Source organism: Colletotrichum orchidophilum, assembly GCF_001831195.1.
Source record: "Colletotrichum orchidophilum strain IMI 309357 chromosome Unknown Scaffold_13.1, whole genome shotgun sequence".
NCBI classification, from domain to species: domain Eukaryota; kingdom Fungi; phylum Ascomycota; class Sordariomycetes; order Glomerellales; family Glomerellaceae; genus Colletotrichum; species Colletotrichum orchidophilum.
Window position 1 is genome coordinate 82,259 of NW_019172969.1, and position 19,521 is coordinate 101,779.

At 52.2% G+C, this 19,521-nt stretch overlaps 8 protein-coding genes across 8 annotated transcripts; 1 reads left to right on the forward strand and 7 right to left on the reverse strand.

Annotated features, from left to right (window-relative positions):
- Positions 1-1,334: 1,334 nt before the first annotated feature.
- CORC01_02283 (uncharacterized protein) lies at positions 1,335-2,489 on the reverse strand (the record flags this gene model as incomplete). The annotated part of the gene is made up of 1 exon (XM_022613934.1): positions 1,335-2,489. The coding sequence occupies one exon, from the start codon at positions 2,487-2,489 to the stop codon at positions 1,335-1,337; it is 1,155 nt and encodes a 384-aa protein (XP_022479432.1).
- Positions 2,490-2,971: 482 nt separating this feature from the next.
- On the reverse strand, positions 2,972-4,052 carry CORC01_02284 (short-chain dehydrogenase; the record flags this gene model as incomplete). The annotated part of the gene is made up of 2 exons (XM_022613935.1): positions 2,972-3,089; positions 3,142-4,052. The coding sequence occupies 2 exons, from the start codon at positions 4,050-4,052 to the stop codon at positions 2,972-2,974; spliced, it is 1,029 nt and encodes a 342-aa protein (XP_022479433.1).
- A 696-nt stretch (positions 4,053-4,748) lies between these two features.
- On the reverse strand, positions 4,749-6,358 carry CORC01_02285 (uncharacterized protein; the record flags this gene model as incomplete). The annotated part of the gene is made up of 3 exons (XM_022613936.1): positions 4,749-5,404; positions 5,474-5,779; positions 5,860-6,358. The coding sequence occupies 3 exons, from the start codon at positions 6,356-6,358 to the stop codon at positions 4,749-4,751; spliced, it is 1,461 nt and encodes a 486-aa protein (XP_022479434.1).
- Positions 6,359-7,593: 1,235 nt separating this feature from the next.
- CORC01_02286 (uncharacterized protein) lies at positions 7,594-10,415 on the forward strand (the record flags this gene model as incomplete). The annotated part of the gene is made up of 2 exons (XM_022613937.1): positions 7,594-7,980; positions 8,046-10,415. The coding sequence occupies 2 exons, from the start codon at positions 7,594-7,596 to the stop codon at positions 10,413-10,415; spliced, it is 2,757 nt and encodes a 918-aa protein (XP_022479435.1).
- Positions 10,416-10,677: 262 nt separating this feature from the next.
- Positions 10,678-12,447, reverse strand: CORC01_02287 (aldehyde dehydrogenase; the record flags this gene model as incomplete). Its single annotated transcript, XM_022613938.1, has 3 exons — positions 10,678-11,695; positions 11,795-12,220; positions 12,320-12,447. 3 exons carry the CDS (start codon positions 12,445-12,447, stop codon positions 10,678-10,680), a joined length of 1,572 nt encoding a protein of 523 aa, XP_022479436.1.
- Positions 12,448-13,866: 1,419 nt separating this feature from the next.
- On the reverse strand, positions 13,867-15,709 carry CORC01_02288 (alpha amylase; the record flags this gene model as incomplete). Its single annotated transcript, XM_022613939.1, has 6 exons — positions 13,867-13,891; positions 13,951-14,465; positions 14,531-14,912; positions 14,987-15,394; positions 15,448-15,495; positions 15,558-15,709. 6 exons carry the CDS (start codon positions 15,707-15,709, stop codon positions 13,867-13,869), a joined length of 1,530 nt encoding a protein of 509 aa, XP_022479437.1.
- Positions 15,710-17,229: 1,520 nt separating this feature from the next.
- On the reverse strand, positions 17,230-17,652 carry CORC01_02289 (uncharacterized protein; the record flags this gene model as incomplete). Its single annotated transcript, XM_022613940.1, has 1 exon — positions 17,230-17,652. The coding sequence occupies one exon, from the start codon at positions 17,650-17,652 to the stop codon at positions 17,230-17,232; it is 423 nt and encodes a 140-aa protein (XP_022479438.1).
- Positions 17,653-17,734: 82 nt separating this feature from the next.
- Positions 17,735-19,077, reverse strand: CORC01_02290 (uncharacterized protein; the record flags this gene model as incomplete). Its single annotated transcript, XM_022613941.1, has 2 exons — positions 17,735-17,914; positions 18,013-19,077. The coding sequence occupies 2 exons, from the start codon at positions 19,075-19,077 to the stop codon at positions 17,735-17,737; spliced, it is 1,245 nt and encodes a 414-aa protein (XP_022479439.1).
- Positions 19,078-19,521: the final 444 nt, after the last annotated feature.

Below are 19,521 nucleotides of genomic sequence, written 5' to 3' on the forward strand. Positions count from 1 at the left end.
ATATAAAAAGTCTATATAAGTAATTTATTATCGCTACTCCGGATTAAATAAATCAGTACAATAATTATATATATAATTTATTAATAAATTTAATTTTAATATCGACTTATCTATTAATTAATAAATAACTATTTTATTTTTTATTTAATTATATAACGAATTATTATTATATTTATTTAGGCTAAAGGCGTAAGAGTTTTATTTATTATTTTAAAAAATAAGTAATTACCGTTATATAATAACTTATTTATTTAATTATTAACTAACTTTATAAAACAATAATTAGTTTAACTTAGTTATTAATTTAGGGGATACCGTACGTTTATTAATAAAAAAAAAAGTTCTTAATATTAAAATAATAATAACTAAGATTAAACGTACGGTATATTAAAAATAACTAAACCTCTATTTAATTACGTAAATATTTCGATATATAATTAACTTTAATTACGTACGAAAATATATTTTAAAACGCTTTTTTTATTATACGAACTTAAGAAAATTATTATAAAATAAAATTACTTTTTTAATTATTAACTTGTTATCGGGATCTGTATATATATCCCCCCTAGTCCGTTTAATAAATATTATATAATCCGGTCGCGGTTAATATAAATATAAAATAAATAAATTTATATACTTATTATAAAAAATAAATAAAAAAAATAAAATAAAAAAAAGGTTTTTTAAAATTAAAAAAGGTATAGAAAAAAGATTTTTTTAATAATTAATAGTTAATTTAAATAATTTTATTAATAAATTATTTAAAAACGTTATTAATATAATAAATACTTTCTTTTTAATAAAAATTTAAAAAATCAAAATTTTTTTATTTTATATAGCGTTAAAAAGTTATTTTTTTTAATTTTTATAAAAAGTTAAAATAACGCAATTTTTTTATTTTATACGGTATTAAAAGATCGCTTTTTTTATTTATAATAGCTTTATTAATTTATAATAATAATTAAACTACTAATTAATATTAATTTATATAATTATAAGGTAATTTATTTAATCGAACTATAGTAATAAAAAGTTAATTACTTTTATATTAATCTCTATGTAAAGTGGAAAAGAGAAGTTTTAACCGTGGGTTAGATCGCCGGTTAAACGCTAATATAGAGACCCTTAGATGGCCCCTGCGCTGGCGCTGACTCGAGGTCGAATTGGGCTTCCAATCCGACAATAGCCTTATTTCGGCAATTCCGACCATACTAATTATTTCTAATCTATCTTAGCCTTACCCTAGCCTCCCCCCGACCTCACCTAGGCCTCACCCTAGACTCACCCAGGTCATTACGGAAAGTGAGTAAAAGCAGCGAAACTCACCCAGCTCACCCTATTGGCCAGGGGCTGACGTCCCAAAGAAGCTCCGAATGTCGATTCCATGGAATGGCAAAGTCAAGCCAGTCATATGCGGCAATGGAGCAGGCGCCGCCAGCAGACGACGCCGAGCAGCTGAGGTATCCGTCACCCCGGGGGTTCTGAGGGTAGTACACGTCGGTCCACTCCCAAGCGTGAGCCGCAGACGCGAACTGGGACGTTTTCTGCTTTCCTACGACGGTCCCGCCGAGATCAATGATGCGTTGGATGGAAGGAGCTGTTTCATTTGCCTCGCTGGTCATCTGCGTCCATGCTTTGCTGCCCAGCGTTGTCTTGAGCCCTTTGATGTCGTAGATATCCTTGACGCCGATTCTTTTCCCAGCCAGGGGCCGGGAGTCTGCTTCGCTGTAGATGCGAGATGGGACTGGGACCAAGGGGTAACCCCAGTCTGGATCGGCCAGGCCGAGAACGTTGTAAGTGCCATTGAACTCGTAGATTCCGTGAACAAAGTCGCTGTATGAATCCTTGTAGAGACGGAATACCTTTGAGAGCTTGATTGTACCACCATCGGACTCTAAGAGCAGCGGACCAGGAGGTGGCATCGACGGTGCAAGTTTGGGAAGACTCTGAAATGCGTCTGAGACTGGTAACATAAGAACGCGCGATCCGACGGAGGCCACACATTCTGTCGCAGAGTCATCGAGTCTTGAGGAGTAGTTGGAGCTCAGGATGAGTGTTTCGAGAAAGTCCCCGGAGAATACGTAATCTTCGGCTAGGTACCGAGCAATCGTGTCCTGTAAATATTGTCCAGTAATGACTGTGCTCGTTACGATGATATGAGTTGCTGGAGCTGGAGCCGTAATTGCTTGAGCGTCTGCGGCTGTAGCAACAACATGAAGTGGTGAGGCGGATGTTGCTAAGTAGCTCCGATTTCCGAGTTGGAAGACATGATCCAAACCATTCACGGTATGTGACAACGTTAGAGGGTTTCTTTCGACAATAGTGGTGGCGATACCCGCCAGACAGACGAAATGGAGTGCCCGAGCTGCCATCGGAAGAACATTGAGCCTATAGAAGTCCGAGGTGCTTTGAGACGAGTTCGTCAGAGGATTCTGTATGGGCCATGCCGAGAGGAGCGCGAAGCTGTCAGGATGTAAATACTCCATAATTTGTGTATTTCACTAGCCTCAACGACAAGACCGAGGATCAAAGTGGACGAGAGGTGTTCATGAATCTATCACCAAATAACGCTGTGATGGTATTTCTAGATAAGAGCTTGCATGTTACCTTTCCCCGCCTGCCTCGCTAGAACCGCGCGCCTGGGAGTTTCCAGCTGCTGCTTGGCATGAAAAACAGATCTGGTCCTTTCGGGCGGAACCGGCGTTGAACAATCAAACAAACAAACAAACAAACAGATCTGGTTGCTACTTGATTTGTTGATCCTTGGGCAGCATCCGAGCATCGGCTCAAACGCAAGGCACATGCATTGTCCGATTGAACCTGGAACACGCTTATCTCACCCCGCAGAAAATATTCTGGCTCACAAGATGCGATCCACACATCCCGAGCGGGATAAACATTCCTCAACATTTAAGTGCAACCATATGGCACCGTTGAGCAGCTATACTGGAAGAGAAATTGATGTATTTTAATGCAACATTTCTAAAATAGATCTAGCCCCCGCAAAGTCCAGTTCATCCATTGTCTCTTGCCAAAGTCGGTCAATAACGACACTGCCTTCTTGAGTGTAGAGGAACGCAGAAAACCTGGAACATGTCAGCGATGCAGTAAATGAACGCGCGAGGGAGAGACACCTACGGGTGAATTTTCCAGCTCATCAGAAAGCACCCATGAGACTCTTTGCCTTTGTTGACAATGGCGTCAATAAAACAAGAGGCGCCAACTCGCGGTGTCCTTCCTGTTGCAGCCCCGAAAGCCGCAACCCCCAACTTCATGATTCCTTGAGCGTCGCGGGCCAAGCTCGTGCCCTTACACCAAGCCGGGTCAGCCAGGTTGACAATGACACTGTCGGCAGAGATATTGTCGACCAGCTTCCAGAGAAACATGTGTGCGAGCAGCTTTGACGTGTCGTATGCTTCCCCACTGACAAACGTCGTGGGGTCGTCAAATGATGGGAGCAGAGGGTTGGCATCTCGGTTAGGAAATGCGGCTGCCAGCGACAGGGCGGCGCTGACGATTGTCAGCCGCGCAGGGTCGCCACCTTTCTGCCGTTTGGCTTTCAGAACAGGGAGAAGGAGAATGGCGAGCAGCATGGTTGAGAGGTAATTGACTTGTATTGTCTCTTCATGGCCAGTGCTGGGAACCTTGGTAAAGCCCATGCGTATCACACCGGCATTGAGAAGGGCGATGTCGATGTGATCCAACTCTTTGTCGATGCGACGAACAAAATCTTGGACTGACTTGTAAGAGCGCATGTCGAGAATCCAAACGTGGATAGTTGCGGCGGGATACCGATGACGAAGTTTTGCGGCGGCCTCCTCGCCTCGCTCGAGGGAGCGCACAGCTACGATCAGGCGGGACAGCTCAAGATCCAGCAGTTGAAGGGCGGCTTCATAGCCTAAACCCGTATTTCCGCCGGTGATAATCGCTGTCTTGCCTGACAGACTGGTTCCTGGGACGGGCCATTGAGGCTTGGCGCAGAACTGGTTGTTGTAGAAGACACGTCCGAAGGACACCGTCGATGGTGGGAGGTCTTTGGAGCCGATCATTTTTATTGTGTGGACTCGGCGTGGTCCGTGAAACTGGGGCTGATGTACTTGGCCGTGAAGATGAGCTTAGAAAGTGATCAAGCTCTGGTTCAGTCTGGTATGTTGTCCATGGAAGAAAGAGAACTTCAAAGACAGCACAACAATGAATACTTGACCTTTGGCTTTTATATCCATTCTGCCATCGAAGAAACCGGGCTTTGATTCTGACAATTCATCGTTCCATCTGCTGACTTATGTCCAGACCAGTTTGTTTGCCTATTTGGGCATGGCTTAGAATCGGCGTGTGTTAAGCCTGTCAGCCAGATCGTCAAGCCGTGACACTAAGCCCAGATTGGCAAATAATGTGGTCCATGCTGATACCAAGAGATAGTTTGCGGGCGGTATTCTGCAAAACTGTCGGGGATGGGTAATTATGACAGTGATTGTAATATTCAAACGCGGGCGGCACGGTCCTCTCAATCCAGGTAATGTTCTCGGTAGCCTGGTGGCTCACTTTGTCTTGAAGTCTGTTCCTTGAGCGTGATCACATCATCAACTCATTTGAATGCTAACTAGTGTCCTCCGTCGGAAAATTATTCATTCTGGCTACGGGCTGTGGCTAGATATATCATGAGTGTCGACCCTCGTCCCCCTCCCTTTCAGGCAATCCAAGGACATCAAATAGACACCAAGGCTTTCCCAGTCCTCAATTCAACCTCAGACTTGAACGCGGTCAATTTGCTCCACTATCTTCTCATCCTTGGTGACAGCAGCAGCAGCCCCGACAGAGTCCTGCATGGCATGAGGCACCAGCTGGTCCCCGAAGAGCTCATCCATCTGCTCAAGCGTTCTTCCCTTGGTCTCTGGGAAGAAGAAAATGTAGGACAGCATGGCAATCAGGTTGAAAACGAAAAAGACGTAAAAGTAGCGGAACCCAATGGAAGTCAACGCCTCCGGGGAGATCTGGGCGAAGACGAGGTTGACGGTCCAGTTTGTGAATGTGGTGATGGCGTTGCCGAGCGCTCTGACCTCGACGGGGAAGATCTCGGCAGGGTACACCCAGCTGATGATGCCGAGCGGGGTGTAGAAGAGACTGAAGACGAAGTTCATGGCCACCATGCTGCGCAGCTGGGCCGCGTTGTGCTCGTTGAGATACTGGGCCTGTACCGCGTTGACGAGGAGGGCGGCACCGAGACCGGCTGCGGAGACGATGAGTGGCTTCACTCTGCCGACCCGGTCCAGGAGCCACAGTCCGATGCTGCAGTAGACGATTGACAAAGCACCACTGATGCCGATAATCATCAAAGAGGTCTGGGTGTCGATGCCGAGGATTTTGTAAATACGCGGGCCATAGTAGTTGATCACGTTAATGCCTAAGGTAGACCAGTGTTAGTCTTGTCACTCCATCTGATCATTTGATATGATATCGACGGCATGCTTACCTGATAGGGGGCCGAAAGCCTGCACGCCGCAGCCCAACAGAAGACGCTTGCGCCATGACGGCTTTGTGATGATGGATTTCCAGGATATGTTGCCGAGGGCGCGATCAGCCAAGATGACATCGCGAATCTCCCGGAACTCGAGATCGATGGTTTCTTGGTCCAAGCCGCTTCGGAGTTTGCCAAGTGATCGACGGGCATCCTCAAGTCGGTCTCGCTCCATCAGCCATCGGGGGGACTCTTGGAGGAAGTAGACGCCAGTGACGAGAATGAGACCAGGTATGGCCTGGAAAGCGAGAGGAAAGCGCCCTGGTGAAGTGTCAGTCCACATGTCATCTTCATGTCACACATACTGTAGGTGCTGCCATGCTGAGAGAGAGGGGGCTTACAAGAAAAGTCGGTCTTGACAAAGGAGCATCCGTATCCCAGCCACTGGGCGATCAGGAATCCCCAACTCAACATCCACTGTAGCAATCCGGACAAGATACCACGGTACTTGGCTTCCGACAATTCAGAGGCGTACATGGGAATCGTCGAGGTCACCATGCCGACGGCGGTACCACCGATGAAGCGGCCGAAGATCAGCATGACCATGTTGACGGAGCCAGCCTGAAGGGCAGAGCCGAGGCATGAGATGACGGACCCGACAAAGATGGTGTTGCGCCGGCCGATCTTGTTAGCAAAGAGCATGTTGATAATGGTGCCGAGAATGGCGCCGCCCTGAAAGGCTGAGACTATGCCGCCTGCGACGGAATCCGATGGGTTGTGGAAATACGCTTCAAACGTCTCCAAGGCGATGGTCGAGGTGATGATACCCGAGTCATAGCCAAAGAGGAAACCTCCGATGGCCAGGAAGACGGCGGAAAGCACCGTCGTTAGGCGTCCCATGGTTGCGTTGGGGATAGGCACAGTTGTCACCAAAGGACAAACTTGGAAGACTCAGACAGGAGTGTCGCCGTTGGGAGGCGGAAACCCGAGAGGGAGTATAAATGTTAAAAAGAGCTTAATGAGGTGGCCAAAACTCAGTCAGTCATGGACTTGTCAGCCAAGTAAATCACCGAGCGAGTCCCTGTTCATCCAATGGATCAGATCGAGGTGCCATCCAGTGGGGCTTGGCAGCATTTGTACTCGGTCGATCCCCCTCTTGAAATTGCGTTCCCCAGAATCTCGGGCCTCCACACAACCCCAAACATTGCCCCAGATTAAGCTGCATCTTTGACCCGAGATCACCGAGGGGGTTGGTGGTGGGTTGGTGGTGGGTTGGTCGAGTCTGCCGTAGACCCGAGGATACAGTCCGCCACGACCACGTTGACACTTCTACTTAGTGATGCCGTTGATATTCTAGGCTCGATGCGGCTCGGCAAGCGGATAACCCATGTTTAGAGTCGGGACGATGGGTTCAACATCAGGGAACAAGCAGGATCTCTCACTTCCGAGGTCAAGATGAATATTTAGGGAGACAGACGGCCTGATTAGACATCGTCTCTGTTGAAAACGTTGAGCTATCTCAAAATCACAAGCCTTTGCGAGTTCTACTGACAGTAAAACGTGGGCGAGTCCAATGTCCAATGCAAAAGTCTACCGGACTAACCCCAAATAAATATCTAGCTCGCCCGGGAATCCCGGTGTAAGTAGTAAACCCCCAATTCGTCGATCGGTAATTCCGAGCGGGGGACCATCACATCGACGCCAACGAGACGTGCCAAAAGCTTTGATTCGACGAAGGTGCCTTTTAACCCCCCACCCGGTGAGACTCTCGGACTCCACGCTCATTTTCCGAGTGCCGAAGACCAAGTTGGTCGAGAGACTCGGCGCAATGAGACCCCAGGTACCGGCCTGCTGGGTGCCACGAGGTCCAAGGGTTCCCTTTCGAACCCCAGAGTTGCCCACTCTTCCGAGAGATCAACGTACCGAACTTCGGTCATTTCGGTTCATTGATGTCGTTCTTTACTCAAATGTCTGACCATAACCTTCTTCGCCCCATGCAGCTCGCTTCTCTGAAGACTTGCCGGGGACCCAATAATCGAGGGGTACTAGAATCTAAGTACTCTCAATTTATCTTTGGCCTAGGTTGCGACAAATTTCCGGAGCAGTAGTTCCTCATCCCCTTGGAGACTACTGCAATGGAGGTCACACGCTGTGGCATTCATGCCTTCCATGAGACGTTGGGTATCGACGTGGACGAGATCCGGTTCTACTGGGTGCTACACTCCCAGCTCGAGCACGCTTCTCAGACTGCCTATCGCATTGTTGTTGCCCTGAACGCAGCGGCCCTGGAAGGTGATTCTGTTTCTGAAGCTGTCTGGGACTCGGGCAAGGTCGAAAGCAACGCTCAGAGGAACGTCCTCTGCAAGCCAGACGGCGGCTTCAAATCAGCGTCCTTCCACTTCTGGAAAGTCACCGTCTGGGACCAGGACAGTCAGGCTACATCAAGCGGCGTCAATGAATTCTTCACGGCGTATCCTAGGTCGAGCAGGCTGCTGCCGCCGTATAGCATGAACCAAACCTACGTGCGTCCAGATTCACATTCTCACAACATCGCAAGAAATATCCAGACTCTAATACCAATAAACAGATGCCCCATACCAGTCTCATCTTCCGCACCTGGTTCGAAGACGAGCCAAACCGCTGGAAGGGCGTCTGGATCGGCGACAGCAGCGACAAGCCCTTCTACCTCCGCAAGAACCTTCACCTAAAGCGAAAACCGTCGCGGGCAATCGCCTTCGCCTCCGGCCTGGGCCACTTCAACCTCTCGTGCAACGGCAGCCCGGCCTCGACCCACGTCCTCGACCCGGGCTGGACAAACTACCACCGCACGGTGCAGTTCGTCGCCTACGACCTGAGCGGCGCGCTCGCCGAGGGCGACAACGTCGTCGGCGCGCACGTGGGCAACGGGTTCTACGCCGGCGACAAGGGCGGCGACGACCGCTTCTTCTGGCCCATGTACGAGGACAACACGTACGTCCGCTACGGCAACGAGCTCTGCTTCTTTGCGGAGCTGCACCTGTTTTACGAGGACGGGAGCCGCGAGACGGTGATTTCGGGGCCGGATTGGAAGACGAGGAAGAGCGCGACTTCGCTGGCGAATATCTATGCTTCAGAGGACAAGGACTTGCGTAGGTATCCTGCTGGATGGGACGCGCCGGGGTTCGATGACGCGGAGTGGATTGCCTCGACTCCGGTTACGGGTCCGAGGGGCAAGCTGAGGTACCAGAGCCAGCCGCCGGTGACGCTTCACGAGACGTTTGAGCCGGTTGCAAAGAAGACTCTGGAACCGGGCGTTGTGACGTTCGATCTGGGACAGAACGCGTCCACAATGGTCCAAGTCAAAGTCAGCGGGCCAGCTGGCGCTGAGGTGATTGTCCGGTATTCCGAGAGCGTCGACGACAGCGGCCGCGTCCTGATGCCCGATCCCCTTTTCAAAGACTTTGAGACAAAGGTGTTTTCCAAAATCACATTATCCGGAACGGGCGATGTCGAGATCTGGGAGCCCGACTTCAGCTTCACCAGCGCGCGGTACATCCAGATCGAGGGCGCCTCGTTGCAACCCGGCCAAGGCCTCCCCGTCATCCACGCCGTCGTCGGTCGTCACATCTCCTCAGCGGCCCGCCGTCTCGGCGCCATGAAGACGGATAAGGCAGACGCGAACGCCCTCATCAACATGTGCTACTGGTCCTTTGTCAGCAACCTCTTTAGCTACCACACCGACTGCCCCCAGATTGAGAAATTCGGCTGGCTCGAGGTCACGCACCTGCTCGCCCCGGCAACGCAGTACGTCCGCGACATTGAGGCGCTGCACTCCAAGATCCTCGACGATATCGCCGACGCACAGGAGGCCGACGGCCTGGTGCCCACCATGGCACCCGAGATCAGGTACATGTGCGGGCCCCTCCACGACACAATCACCTGGGGCGGCGCCGTCGCCCTGATCCCGGAGATTCTCAAGCGCTACTACGGCTCGACGCACGTTTTTGGCAAGCTGTACCAGCCGTGTGTGCGTTATATGGAGTACCTGCGCACAAAGGAGCGCCGTGGCGGGCTGATAGAGCACGGGTTGGGTGACTGGGGCCGGGACATCGCCTTTGGGAACCACCAGGCCAACATTGAGACGGCCATCTACTACAAGTGTCTCCGCAACGTGGAGCTCATGGCCAAGGAACTGGGCTACGCAGACGACGAGCAAAAATGGCGCGCGTGGGCCGACCGCATCTATGCGGCGTACAACCGCCACCTCCTCGTCACCGACAAGACGGAGCACCCCTGCGCCTTTTACACATCCCTCGACGACCCCGCAACCCACGACCGGACCATGATCGCGCAGGCCATGGCCCTGCAATTCGGCCTCGTTCCGAGCGAGCACGTCGCGGACGTCCAACAAGCCTTCCTCGACGACGTGGCAGACTGCAAGATCCGCGCCGGCGAGATCGGCCTCAAGTGGCTATGGAACACCTTGGCCGACGTCGACAGGCCAGACATTGTCATGGCGATGGCGCGGCAGGAGGAGCACCCGTCCTACATGCGGTTCCTGCGGCGCGGGGAGACGACGCTCAACGAGTTTTGGCAGGACGCGTGCCGGAGCAAGTGCCACGACATGCTGGGGACCATTTACGAGTGGTTCTACGAGGCGGTGCTCGGCGTCCGGGTCGGGGAGGAGGAGGACGGGTACCGGACGTGGACGGTGAAGCCGCCGCTGCGGTCCGAGTTTGATTTCGTGGAGGGGACGTTTGAGTGCCCGTATGGCCTGATTGAGGTTACTTTCCGGCGCGAGGGAGGGGATGTGAGGATGAGGGTGGTTGTGCCGACGAGTACCACGGCGACCTTGGTGATGCCGAGGGATGAGAGTGTCGTTGAGATTTCGCGGGAGGGCAGCGAGGGGGCGAGGCGGGCGTCTGGGAAGAAGGTGGAGCTTCTGCCCGGTCGGTATGACTTGATTTTGCATCCATAGGAGAAAGCAAGCACACACAGATAACACTCCGTTGGCGAGGTCCGGCATCAAAGACTTCATCCTATCATTGGTCTACCGGTTGACAGGAATATCGGGACTAGCAACCATTTTGAAAAGCGAGATACGTCATGTCCGGCAAGGACAACATTGCAATTTGCCATTTGAATTTGACTGGATTCGGCGGATAGAAGGTCCCTTTCATGTCTTCCATAAACTACGTGACAAATTCTGTTCGCCACTTTTCAAACCCAAGAGCCACAACTCACAATCGCGTACCCATGTTGACGTGGACCGCCTTGATCTGACTATACGCCTCCAACCCGGCCTCGCCCAGCTCCCTCCCAATACCGCTCTGCTTCACACCGCCAAACGGCACGCGCGGGTCGCTGTCCTGAGTGCTGTTCACCCACACCATGCCCGCCTCAATCTCCGACGCCACGCGGTGCGCGCGCTCCACGTTTTGCGTAAAGACCGCGGCGCCGAGCCCGTACTGGCTGTTGTTGGCCAGCGCCACGGCCTCCTCCTCCGTCTTGAAGCTGGCAATGGCGACGACGGGACCGAAGATCTCCTCGCCCCACACCCGCATCGACGTCGTGACGTGGGTGAAGACGGTCGGCGCGACGAAGAAGCCCTTGCCCGTGCCGCCGACGTCGAGGGCCTGCCCGCCAGCGGCGAGGTGGGCGCCCTCCTTCTTGCCAATGTCAATGTACTCGAGCACGCGCTCGTACTGGACCTTGGACACCTGGGGGCCCTGGTAGGTGTCCTTGTCCCACTGGCTCCCGACTTTGCTGACCGTCTTGAGCGTCTCGAGGAACTGCGGGATGAAGGCGTCGTAGACGGACTCCTGGACCAGGATCCTCGACGTGGCGGTGCAGATCTGGCCCTGGTTGGACATGATGCCCATGTGCGACCACTTGACGGCCTGCTCGAGGTCGGCGTCGCCAAAGACGAGCAGCGGGGACTTGCCGCCCGTCTCGAGGGTGATGTTTTTCAGCGTCTTGGCGGCCTCGCCCATGATGGCGCGGGCCGTGGCCGTGCTGCCGGTGAAGGCGACCTTGTCGACGAGCGGGTGGCTGACCAGCGCGCTGCCGGCGACGCGGCCGAGGCCGTTGACGAAGTTGACGACGCCGGGGGGGAAACCGGCCTCCTTGATCAGGGCGCCTAGGTACAGGATGCTCAGCGGGGTCTGCTCGGCGGCCTTGAGGACGACTGTGTTTCCGCAGGCGAGGGCGGGGCCCAGCTTCCATGTTGCCATGCTGAGGGGGTAGTTCCAGGGGATGCTAGTTTGCCGGCGTCAGTCTCGTATTATACATGTATGTATCGCCAGGACGGACGGGGGGAAAGAGGCGGAGGGGGAGGGGGGGAAGGGTCTCTCTTACACCTGAGCGACGACACCAATTGGCTGACGAAGAGTGTAGGCAAACTTTTGAGGGATGCTGTTAATGGTCTGGCCGTAGGTCTTGTCGGCCCAGCCGGCGTAGTAGCGGATGACGGTGACGCACTCTGAGAGGTCAATCTCAAGAGCATCGGCATACGTCTTGCCTGTGGATTGTGTCAGATCGCCGTTCTCCGGGTCAAGTCTAAACCAAGACGTGGAGCGCATACCGTTGTCCCATGCATCAATGGTGGCGAGAGTCTCCTTGTGCTGCTCAATCAGATCGGCGAGCTTGTACATGAGGATACCACGATCCGTGGCCGAGATGCCCTTCCAGGACTCATGCCTCAGCGCGGCGTGTGCGGCCTTGACGGCCTTGTCAATGTCCTCGACCTCGGCGGCCTGGACGGATGCAATCTTTTCTTCGGTGCTGGAGTTGCATGTCAGATTTTTGGCGGATGCAGGGAGGAAAAAGTACATTGTGATGCACACCCGTACAGGGAGATGAGGGGTTCGGGGAACTACACACGCAGGGTCTATCGAATCAATCACCTCGCCCTTGGCAGATTTGACAAACTCGTTGTTGATGAAGAGGCCGGTCGGCTGGGTGTACTTGACACCGTTGGGGGCCGTCAGCTCAACAGAGAGGTCGGACATTGTGGCGATGGAGGAGGAGGAGTGGTCGAGGAGGTTGTTGCGTTGAGATGGGTGAGGGGTCGATGAGAAGAAGACACGCGCAGGATGCCTTGAGCGTGTGCTTTTCGCGTGAGGGTGGCACTGGCGGAGCAGAGGGGTATCACAGGATCGAGGCCAAGAACAAGAAGAAGAAGAAGCCGTGAGTGAGTTGACAAGTAGAGGTGAGTTGCGAGCAAGGCGCAGAGCAAGGGGAGGAGAGGAGAGCATCTTTTTTTCAACTCTGCGTGCGCCGGCGGCCATTCGAAGGCCGACGATAGGAGCATCCAGTCAGGTTGGGGATGGATCATGGATAGCAACATCGGAGCGAGCTTCCAGTCCAATCGAAGCACCGCATAGCTACTCCGCATTTGCTTACTGCATTCGGTCCAAGGGGGGGGAAATGGGATCCAGCATCACTGTACAGCGCCCCCCCACGGCGGGGATATGACGTGCGGAACCGCTTTGCCGCCCTCCCATCGGCGATAAGACGACTTGGTGGGGCCCTGGGGTGGAAGTATGCACTCACGATGCGGGGATTGAATCGTGGGCTTTTCGGGGATGCACACATCCAGCGTCTTGCATCAACCAAGAGCAGTATCAAAGTCCTCTTGCTGTCGCCGAAAACCACGCTCCCCAGCTTTTAAACTTTTTCCAACCTCCTGTGCCGGACTAAAGGGAAAGAAAATTTGACCCGGCAAAGGGGATTTCGGGACCACGTTGCGACTTTCGGCTTTTACAAGCTCAGCCAGTTCCCTCCGTCCGATGAATGGCATTGTAACAGAAAGTTATTACATTTCGCTGTCAAAGAAGCAGTCGTTGGCGTTGCGGTCGTAGATGTATGACAACTAGGGATACCATGAATCTAGTAACTTTGTTGTTAGTGATTCATTCGAGGTGAAATTCTCAAGACTTTCCATCGAGCACATACTTTTATGCAACGGCCCTCATCATAGGTCCAGAACTGGTTAGCCCCCATTGATATACATTCAATCGTAGCTGCAAAGCATGTCGGTGTTTTACCGCAAACGCACAAGCCCGACTTTTCGTGCTTCAAACGGCGGGTGGATCCAGTCGAACCGGCCCGGCCCCGCTCCGCCACACCAGGGGGGCCTAGCTCCGTCCGGCCCGGTCACGACGGCATAAGATAGCAGAAACATGTATCTAGCAAAGCCCACCGACACCGGCCTGGTCCGCCACGTCCCCTAGCCATGGTTCTAGCACACGGCGGCCGTGGAAGGTCTTCGGGCCCGGCTTGCAGGCCCACAGAGTATTGTATGATCATAGAGGCAATGTAATTAAACTTGATTATATTTCCAGCATATACATACTAATGGAGCGTAGACTCTAGAGCTGTTTCAGGAATTCCAATTGTCCCACCGGCTGAATTTAACCACGGCCCTTCTATTCCTCGTAAATGTTCGAGTCACTGTCAAAGGTCAGTCTCTCATCATTTCCACAACCGTATACCAAAGCAAAAGTACTCACAATTCTTGGTTGAACTGATCTCTGCCATCGGCGTTCTTGTTGACAAAGATGCTCACCGAGGTGCCAGAGCAAACAAACTCGCCGAAACCGTCGTCGCCAATGGTGACCTCCTTGTCGTTCCAACCCAGAACGTCGGTCCAGACCTCGCCGGCGTGCATCTCGCCCACGTGCATGCGCTTGGATCCAGGTCCGGCATTGCTCGCCACGACGGCGCAGCCGTAGGGCCGGTCCCAGGTGCCGTACTTGACCCAGCCCAGGCACGTCGCGTAGTCAAAGTAGTCGGCCTGCTTGCCGTAGGCGTAGAGCCTCCTGGCAAGAGTCATCTTGGGCACGGCGCCGCCGCACGAGGGTGGGAAGGGGTGCTCTCCCTTGATGCCGTAGATGTCGCCGTACCAGACGCAGGGGTAGCCGTCGGTGCGGAGGAGGATGAGGGCGTAGGCGATGGGCTTGAACCAGCCCTCGATCGGGGCCTCCAGGGCCTGGTAGGGTTGCGTGTCGTGGTTCATGACCAGTGTCTGCCTGCGATTAGATGACGGCCTAATTGAGGCGAGGGGGTTAACGGGAGGGCCGATCAACGTACCACTGCGTTGACGGGCTCCTTCTGCACGAGAGTGCCGTCAAAGACCTTTCTCATATCGGCGCCGTTGCCCTTGCTGATCTCGCTAAAATTGTAGACCAGGGGCGCGTCGAAGAGGGTGAACTGCCTGCCCATGCGCTGCAGGTACTCGGACATGTCATCGAGGCTGTCCTTCCAGAACTCGCCGACAAAGAACCAGCCCTTGCCGTACTCCTTATCCAGCTCGGTGATGAATTGACGCAAAAAGTCCTCGCTATAGTGCTTGATGGCGTCGAATCGGATTCCCTTGAGCGGTACCTCCCGAGCCAGCCACTTGCCCCAGTTGATGACGTCCTTGACAACCTCGGGATGGTCGTAGTCGAGGTCGGAACCCATCAAGAAGTCGCTGCGCAGAATTAACATGGCTCATGGTCCATGGCCGAGGGAATTGGCCGAGCGAATGAGTGTTTGAGGTCTTACTAGTTGCCCTTCTCGCCGTCGACACTTTCCGCCCATTGCTGGTCGCCCTTGTCGCCCAAGATTTTGTAGATTGCCGTCTTCTCGTTTCTGGCATTGTAGTCGACACCACTAAAGTGGTACCAATGGTACTTCATGTCGCTGTACTTGTCCTTGCGGCCGGGGAAGTCGTAGCCGACCCAGGCGTCGATCTCGTACTTGTCGCTGACGAACTTTGTGCGATCGTCGGAATCGACCTCGGCAGCGAGACACTTCTCCTTGCGGTCGGCCGCGAATTTGTGGTTGAGAACGGCGTCCCAGTAGATACCGACGCCGTTGTCCTTGGCAGTGTGCGCCAGCTTCAGCAGCTCCTCCTTGGTTCCCCATTTCGTCGCGACGGATCCCTTTTGGTCAAACTCGCCCAGGTCGTAGCTTGGGAGGTTATCAGTACGCCAGTTCGGCCGGGAAAAAGTGGCAATACCTACAGGTCGTAGATATCGTAACCGTTGCCCGTCTTCGACGAGCCCTTGCACCTAGATCCAGAGTCAATTGGGCGGTCATGCCGATTTGCGATTCGATTGGAGGGGCGTCTTACGCTGGCGGGATCCAGATGTTGTCTACACCAAATCGCTTCAGCTGGGGAACGTGCTTCTCGAGGCGGACCCAGTGCTTCTGATCCGCAGGCACATACCACTCGAAGCCCTGCATCATCGTGTGGTTCTCGGGGGTCGGTTCCTGATCTCCCATGGTGGGCGATTGTGCAGTCGCAGCTGACGATTGGGGGGTTGAATGTAGAGTTTGGAGGGGTTGGAGGGGTCGAGGAGGGGTAAATCGAGGATGGATTGACGACGAGGAGTTTGGGGAAGACGGAGGGAGATGAAGGAGAGAGAGAGACGGGAATTGGACTAGTAGAGTTCAGGCTGAACGGAAAGGGGTACTTTCCACCGATGATGTATGTCCTTGACCGCCGACCACCGAGCTAATTACCGTATGTCCGTCGTCTCCAGCCGGTTGGTTCACCAACAGAATCTTGCGAGGCATCGTGGCTTCATGCAGTCCAAAGCAGGTTGACGCGGCGACAGCGAGCAAATCAAATCGCCATATCGCAGCATTCCACTAGCTCGGACAATATCCAGAAACACGAGCATGCGCTTCTGCGACAACAAAGATCCTCCTCCGCTAACCTGGAAAGTGGCGCGACGCTAGCAAGATTCCTTGAATCCATGGACGGCTGGCCGCCAATCTGTTGGGACTGGCGTCGAATCGCACCGGAATTCCAGGATTCTTCTGCCTTGGATTTTGGAGTTTGACAGGGAAGTTTGACGTCATGCAGCAGGTCGGAACCATACTATGGTAGATAAGCCGCAGAAGGCCGGCGCTTGCATTCAATTGCTTTGTGTCTGGGAGGTCTAGACCGTTCCCTTCGCGAGTTAAATGGCGTGGAAAAAGCACTAGACCGTGCTGACTACTCACACCAGGGTGAGCTTCGGTGACGGGTCCACTCTATGCTCTCACCTCGATCGGAGGTAGCTCCGGACTGGAGATTTGAGTTGAAAGAACCAACGCCCTGGACAATCTGAGTTGCCAACACTGACATAAAGATGGTGAATAGGTCGAAATAACCTTGGTATGTATTGGAAGGCGGCCGCGAGTATTCCTCCTGATGTCGAGGCCATCGATCTCATACCTTTAGCGATGTACTCAAAGCAATCAAGTCAATTATGGCCCCTATAATTAACTTGATTGACTCATCGCGATCGTATAATTGATTGATTGCCTTACTTTCGCTGAAATAATTGATTCATTGACAATTAATTGGTTCGATTGACTGTGAAGGTATTGCGAGGAGGCTGAGGGCCAGCTTGCTGGGGAGAGACTATTCAGCCTCATGATTAAACTACTAATGAATAGGGTCACAGTTGGGTTGTCCCTGAAGCTGTAGATGCTTCTCCAGCTTATCCTCCTCCTCCTCCTCCTCCTCCTCCTCTCGTCTATCATAGTAGCTTCTGCTATACACTATTGCTTAAAACTGTCTGGATTATGAGGCTTAGGTTGAGTAGTAGGTGACTGGTGACCCTCCTGGTCTGGGGGGTACCATCTGTTGAAATAATAAACTAGAGCTGACCTTGCCGTTGATACCTATTGCTATTGTTGTTTGGATTGCCAATTTTTTTTGAGATACTTTAGATTAAATGAGGGATGAAGAACAATGGTAGAGGTATAGAGAGGAGACCCTTTGTTAAGGCATAGTACTCATTTAACTTCTTTTAGCCGTTGTTGATGGAGGCTTGAAGTAAGTGTTGAGTGCTATGGCCTATATCATTATAGTTAGAGATACTGATGATATATTTTTGGTGAGTGTGAGGGGGTAGAGCAGCTTTGTTAAAGTGAGGTTGTTGTGATGGCTGAACTGCAGGGGGGTCCCCCTGAGAATCATGTAGATAACCAGGGGGTGGGTGAGGACGTAGTGACTGCCTAGGTTGGGGTTGTGAATAGACTGGCTCTTCCTCTTGTGATTCCTCAGAGGAATCATCGTTTGTGAACCCATAGAACGTCTTCCATCCCTCGACGAAGTGACTCAGAAAATACTTTATTACTGTGATAACCTCCCAAAGTTGACCATGGGTGCCATCTTTGCTAAACCCTTGTATTCTCATGGTCATGTTCCATATAGGCTTCAGGATTGTCATGATCTCTACTTACAGAAAGGAGGTCTTGACTAGGAATAGGATCGGAGGTATTCTGAGAGCTATACAACTCCTCAATGTCGTCTTAGAGTTGGATCGCTCGCTTAATCATCAGGGAGGTAGGGTTCCACCTCGTCGTATTATCCATGACCAGCTTAACCTCTCGTGAAGTCTCTTCTGATAGAAGGAAACCATTGTCCAGCTGTTCAGTTGCTTCCCTAGACACCTTCTTGAACTTGTATTCGGTGAAACTGACCTTAGCCCCCTTGGGAGGTTGAAGTGTCATAGCACACAACCAATTCTGCTTCCCTAGGCTCTCCCTAGCTATCACGCTTTAGGCGTTCCTAACGTTCTTGGAGGAACCGGTTCAACCGGAGTGTAGTCAGACTCATAGAGCCATAAGGAGGCGAAGACCACAGATTGAAAGTATGGATCTTCGAAGTACACAGGTTCCAAATGCGTTGAAAGCCACTGATGCACGATTGGAAGGCACAAGCCAACCTGCTGACGTAGCATCCAGCGAGGTTTAGGCATAAGCGAGCCGATGTGACGAAGATTCGCCCGATCCAGCGGCGTGCATAGGTAGACGAACGGCAGACCACTCTCGCCCAGTTGTCCAGTCACACAAAAAGGCCCCATGCCTTCGGGGAAAGTAAGGGACTCAATGATGGCGAGCTGGCTGATGGTCGGTATCAGGATGTGTACGATCGGCTCGGACCCTAGGCGTGGCCGGGCATCCTCAACAATGAATGCAACGAGCTCGTCCAGATCGTGACTATAGCCGAGAAAGTGGTCGCCGAGAGGATCCGCCCGCTTGATATCGTCGAACTTGGCATGCCACGTCGTGCTCTGGTTAAACACGAAGAAGTAATGCGGCGTCTTCTCTTCCTGATGCTTTTCGATCATGCTTCGAATAAAGGAATGGACGTGGCCCGGAAACTTGTCTCCGCGAGAGTTTTCAGAGTACATGTTGTCTCCAATCTTGTCGAGGCTCATGGCCATCTTCTCAGCTTGGTCTGCAAGCCGCTGGATCTGGGCGACGGCAGCATTGCCCGTAGCCAGGCCACCGATTTCCACGATTTGCCCAAACACCCCAGGCTTCGTGAATGACTTCAGATCCGTGGATATTGATCTGAGTACCCCTGTCATATCCCCAAGTTGTGTCGCAAACTCTCCATTTCTGGTCAAAAGTTCTTGTAGTATGCCGCATTGCACGCCAAGAGATGCGCTCGCTTGATTCAAGCTTGCCTGGTATTGATTCTGGCCTAGTTCGTGTTGTTGCTGAAGGTACTTCTCGATAGTTTTGAAGGCTCTGTCGAGCTTTTGGTCCGTTGGATTCGGAAGGATCTCAACAAGACATTGGCGAATGCCATGCCGTACGTTGAGACAAAGTGAGAGATATTGCAGGGCCTCGGTTGGGAAGCTCATCGTCCTATCTCTATGGCGACTATCAGATATTTTGTGTTTCGGAATACTCGCGGGATAGTTGAAACAGTAGTGCTAAGTTCATTATTATGTCGAGAAGTAACAGAGACAATGAGAGAAAAGTTGCGTGTGCGTGATACTATATGAGATGCGGGGTTGTGGTGACCCTGCCATCCAATAACGCCAGCACACGTTTCGAACGCACGTCTTTACCTTGTTGGTACGGTCTCGCGTTTCAGGCCACTCAGGTATCGTGCCAAGAAGAAGTATCAGCCAAGGAGGATAAAGGTATCTGAGCTCGAAGCTCTCAGTGCTGTTGCTAAATAGGAATACCTTGGAGATGAGGTTGAGGATGTGACTAAAGCAGTGAATTCGCTGTATTGTTATGTCCCTCTGACTCTTTATGGCTGGGTTAATGTGAGCCATCAAGCTGCAAAGACAAGTATT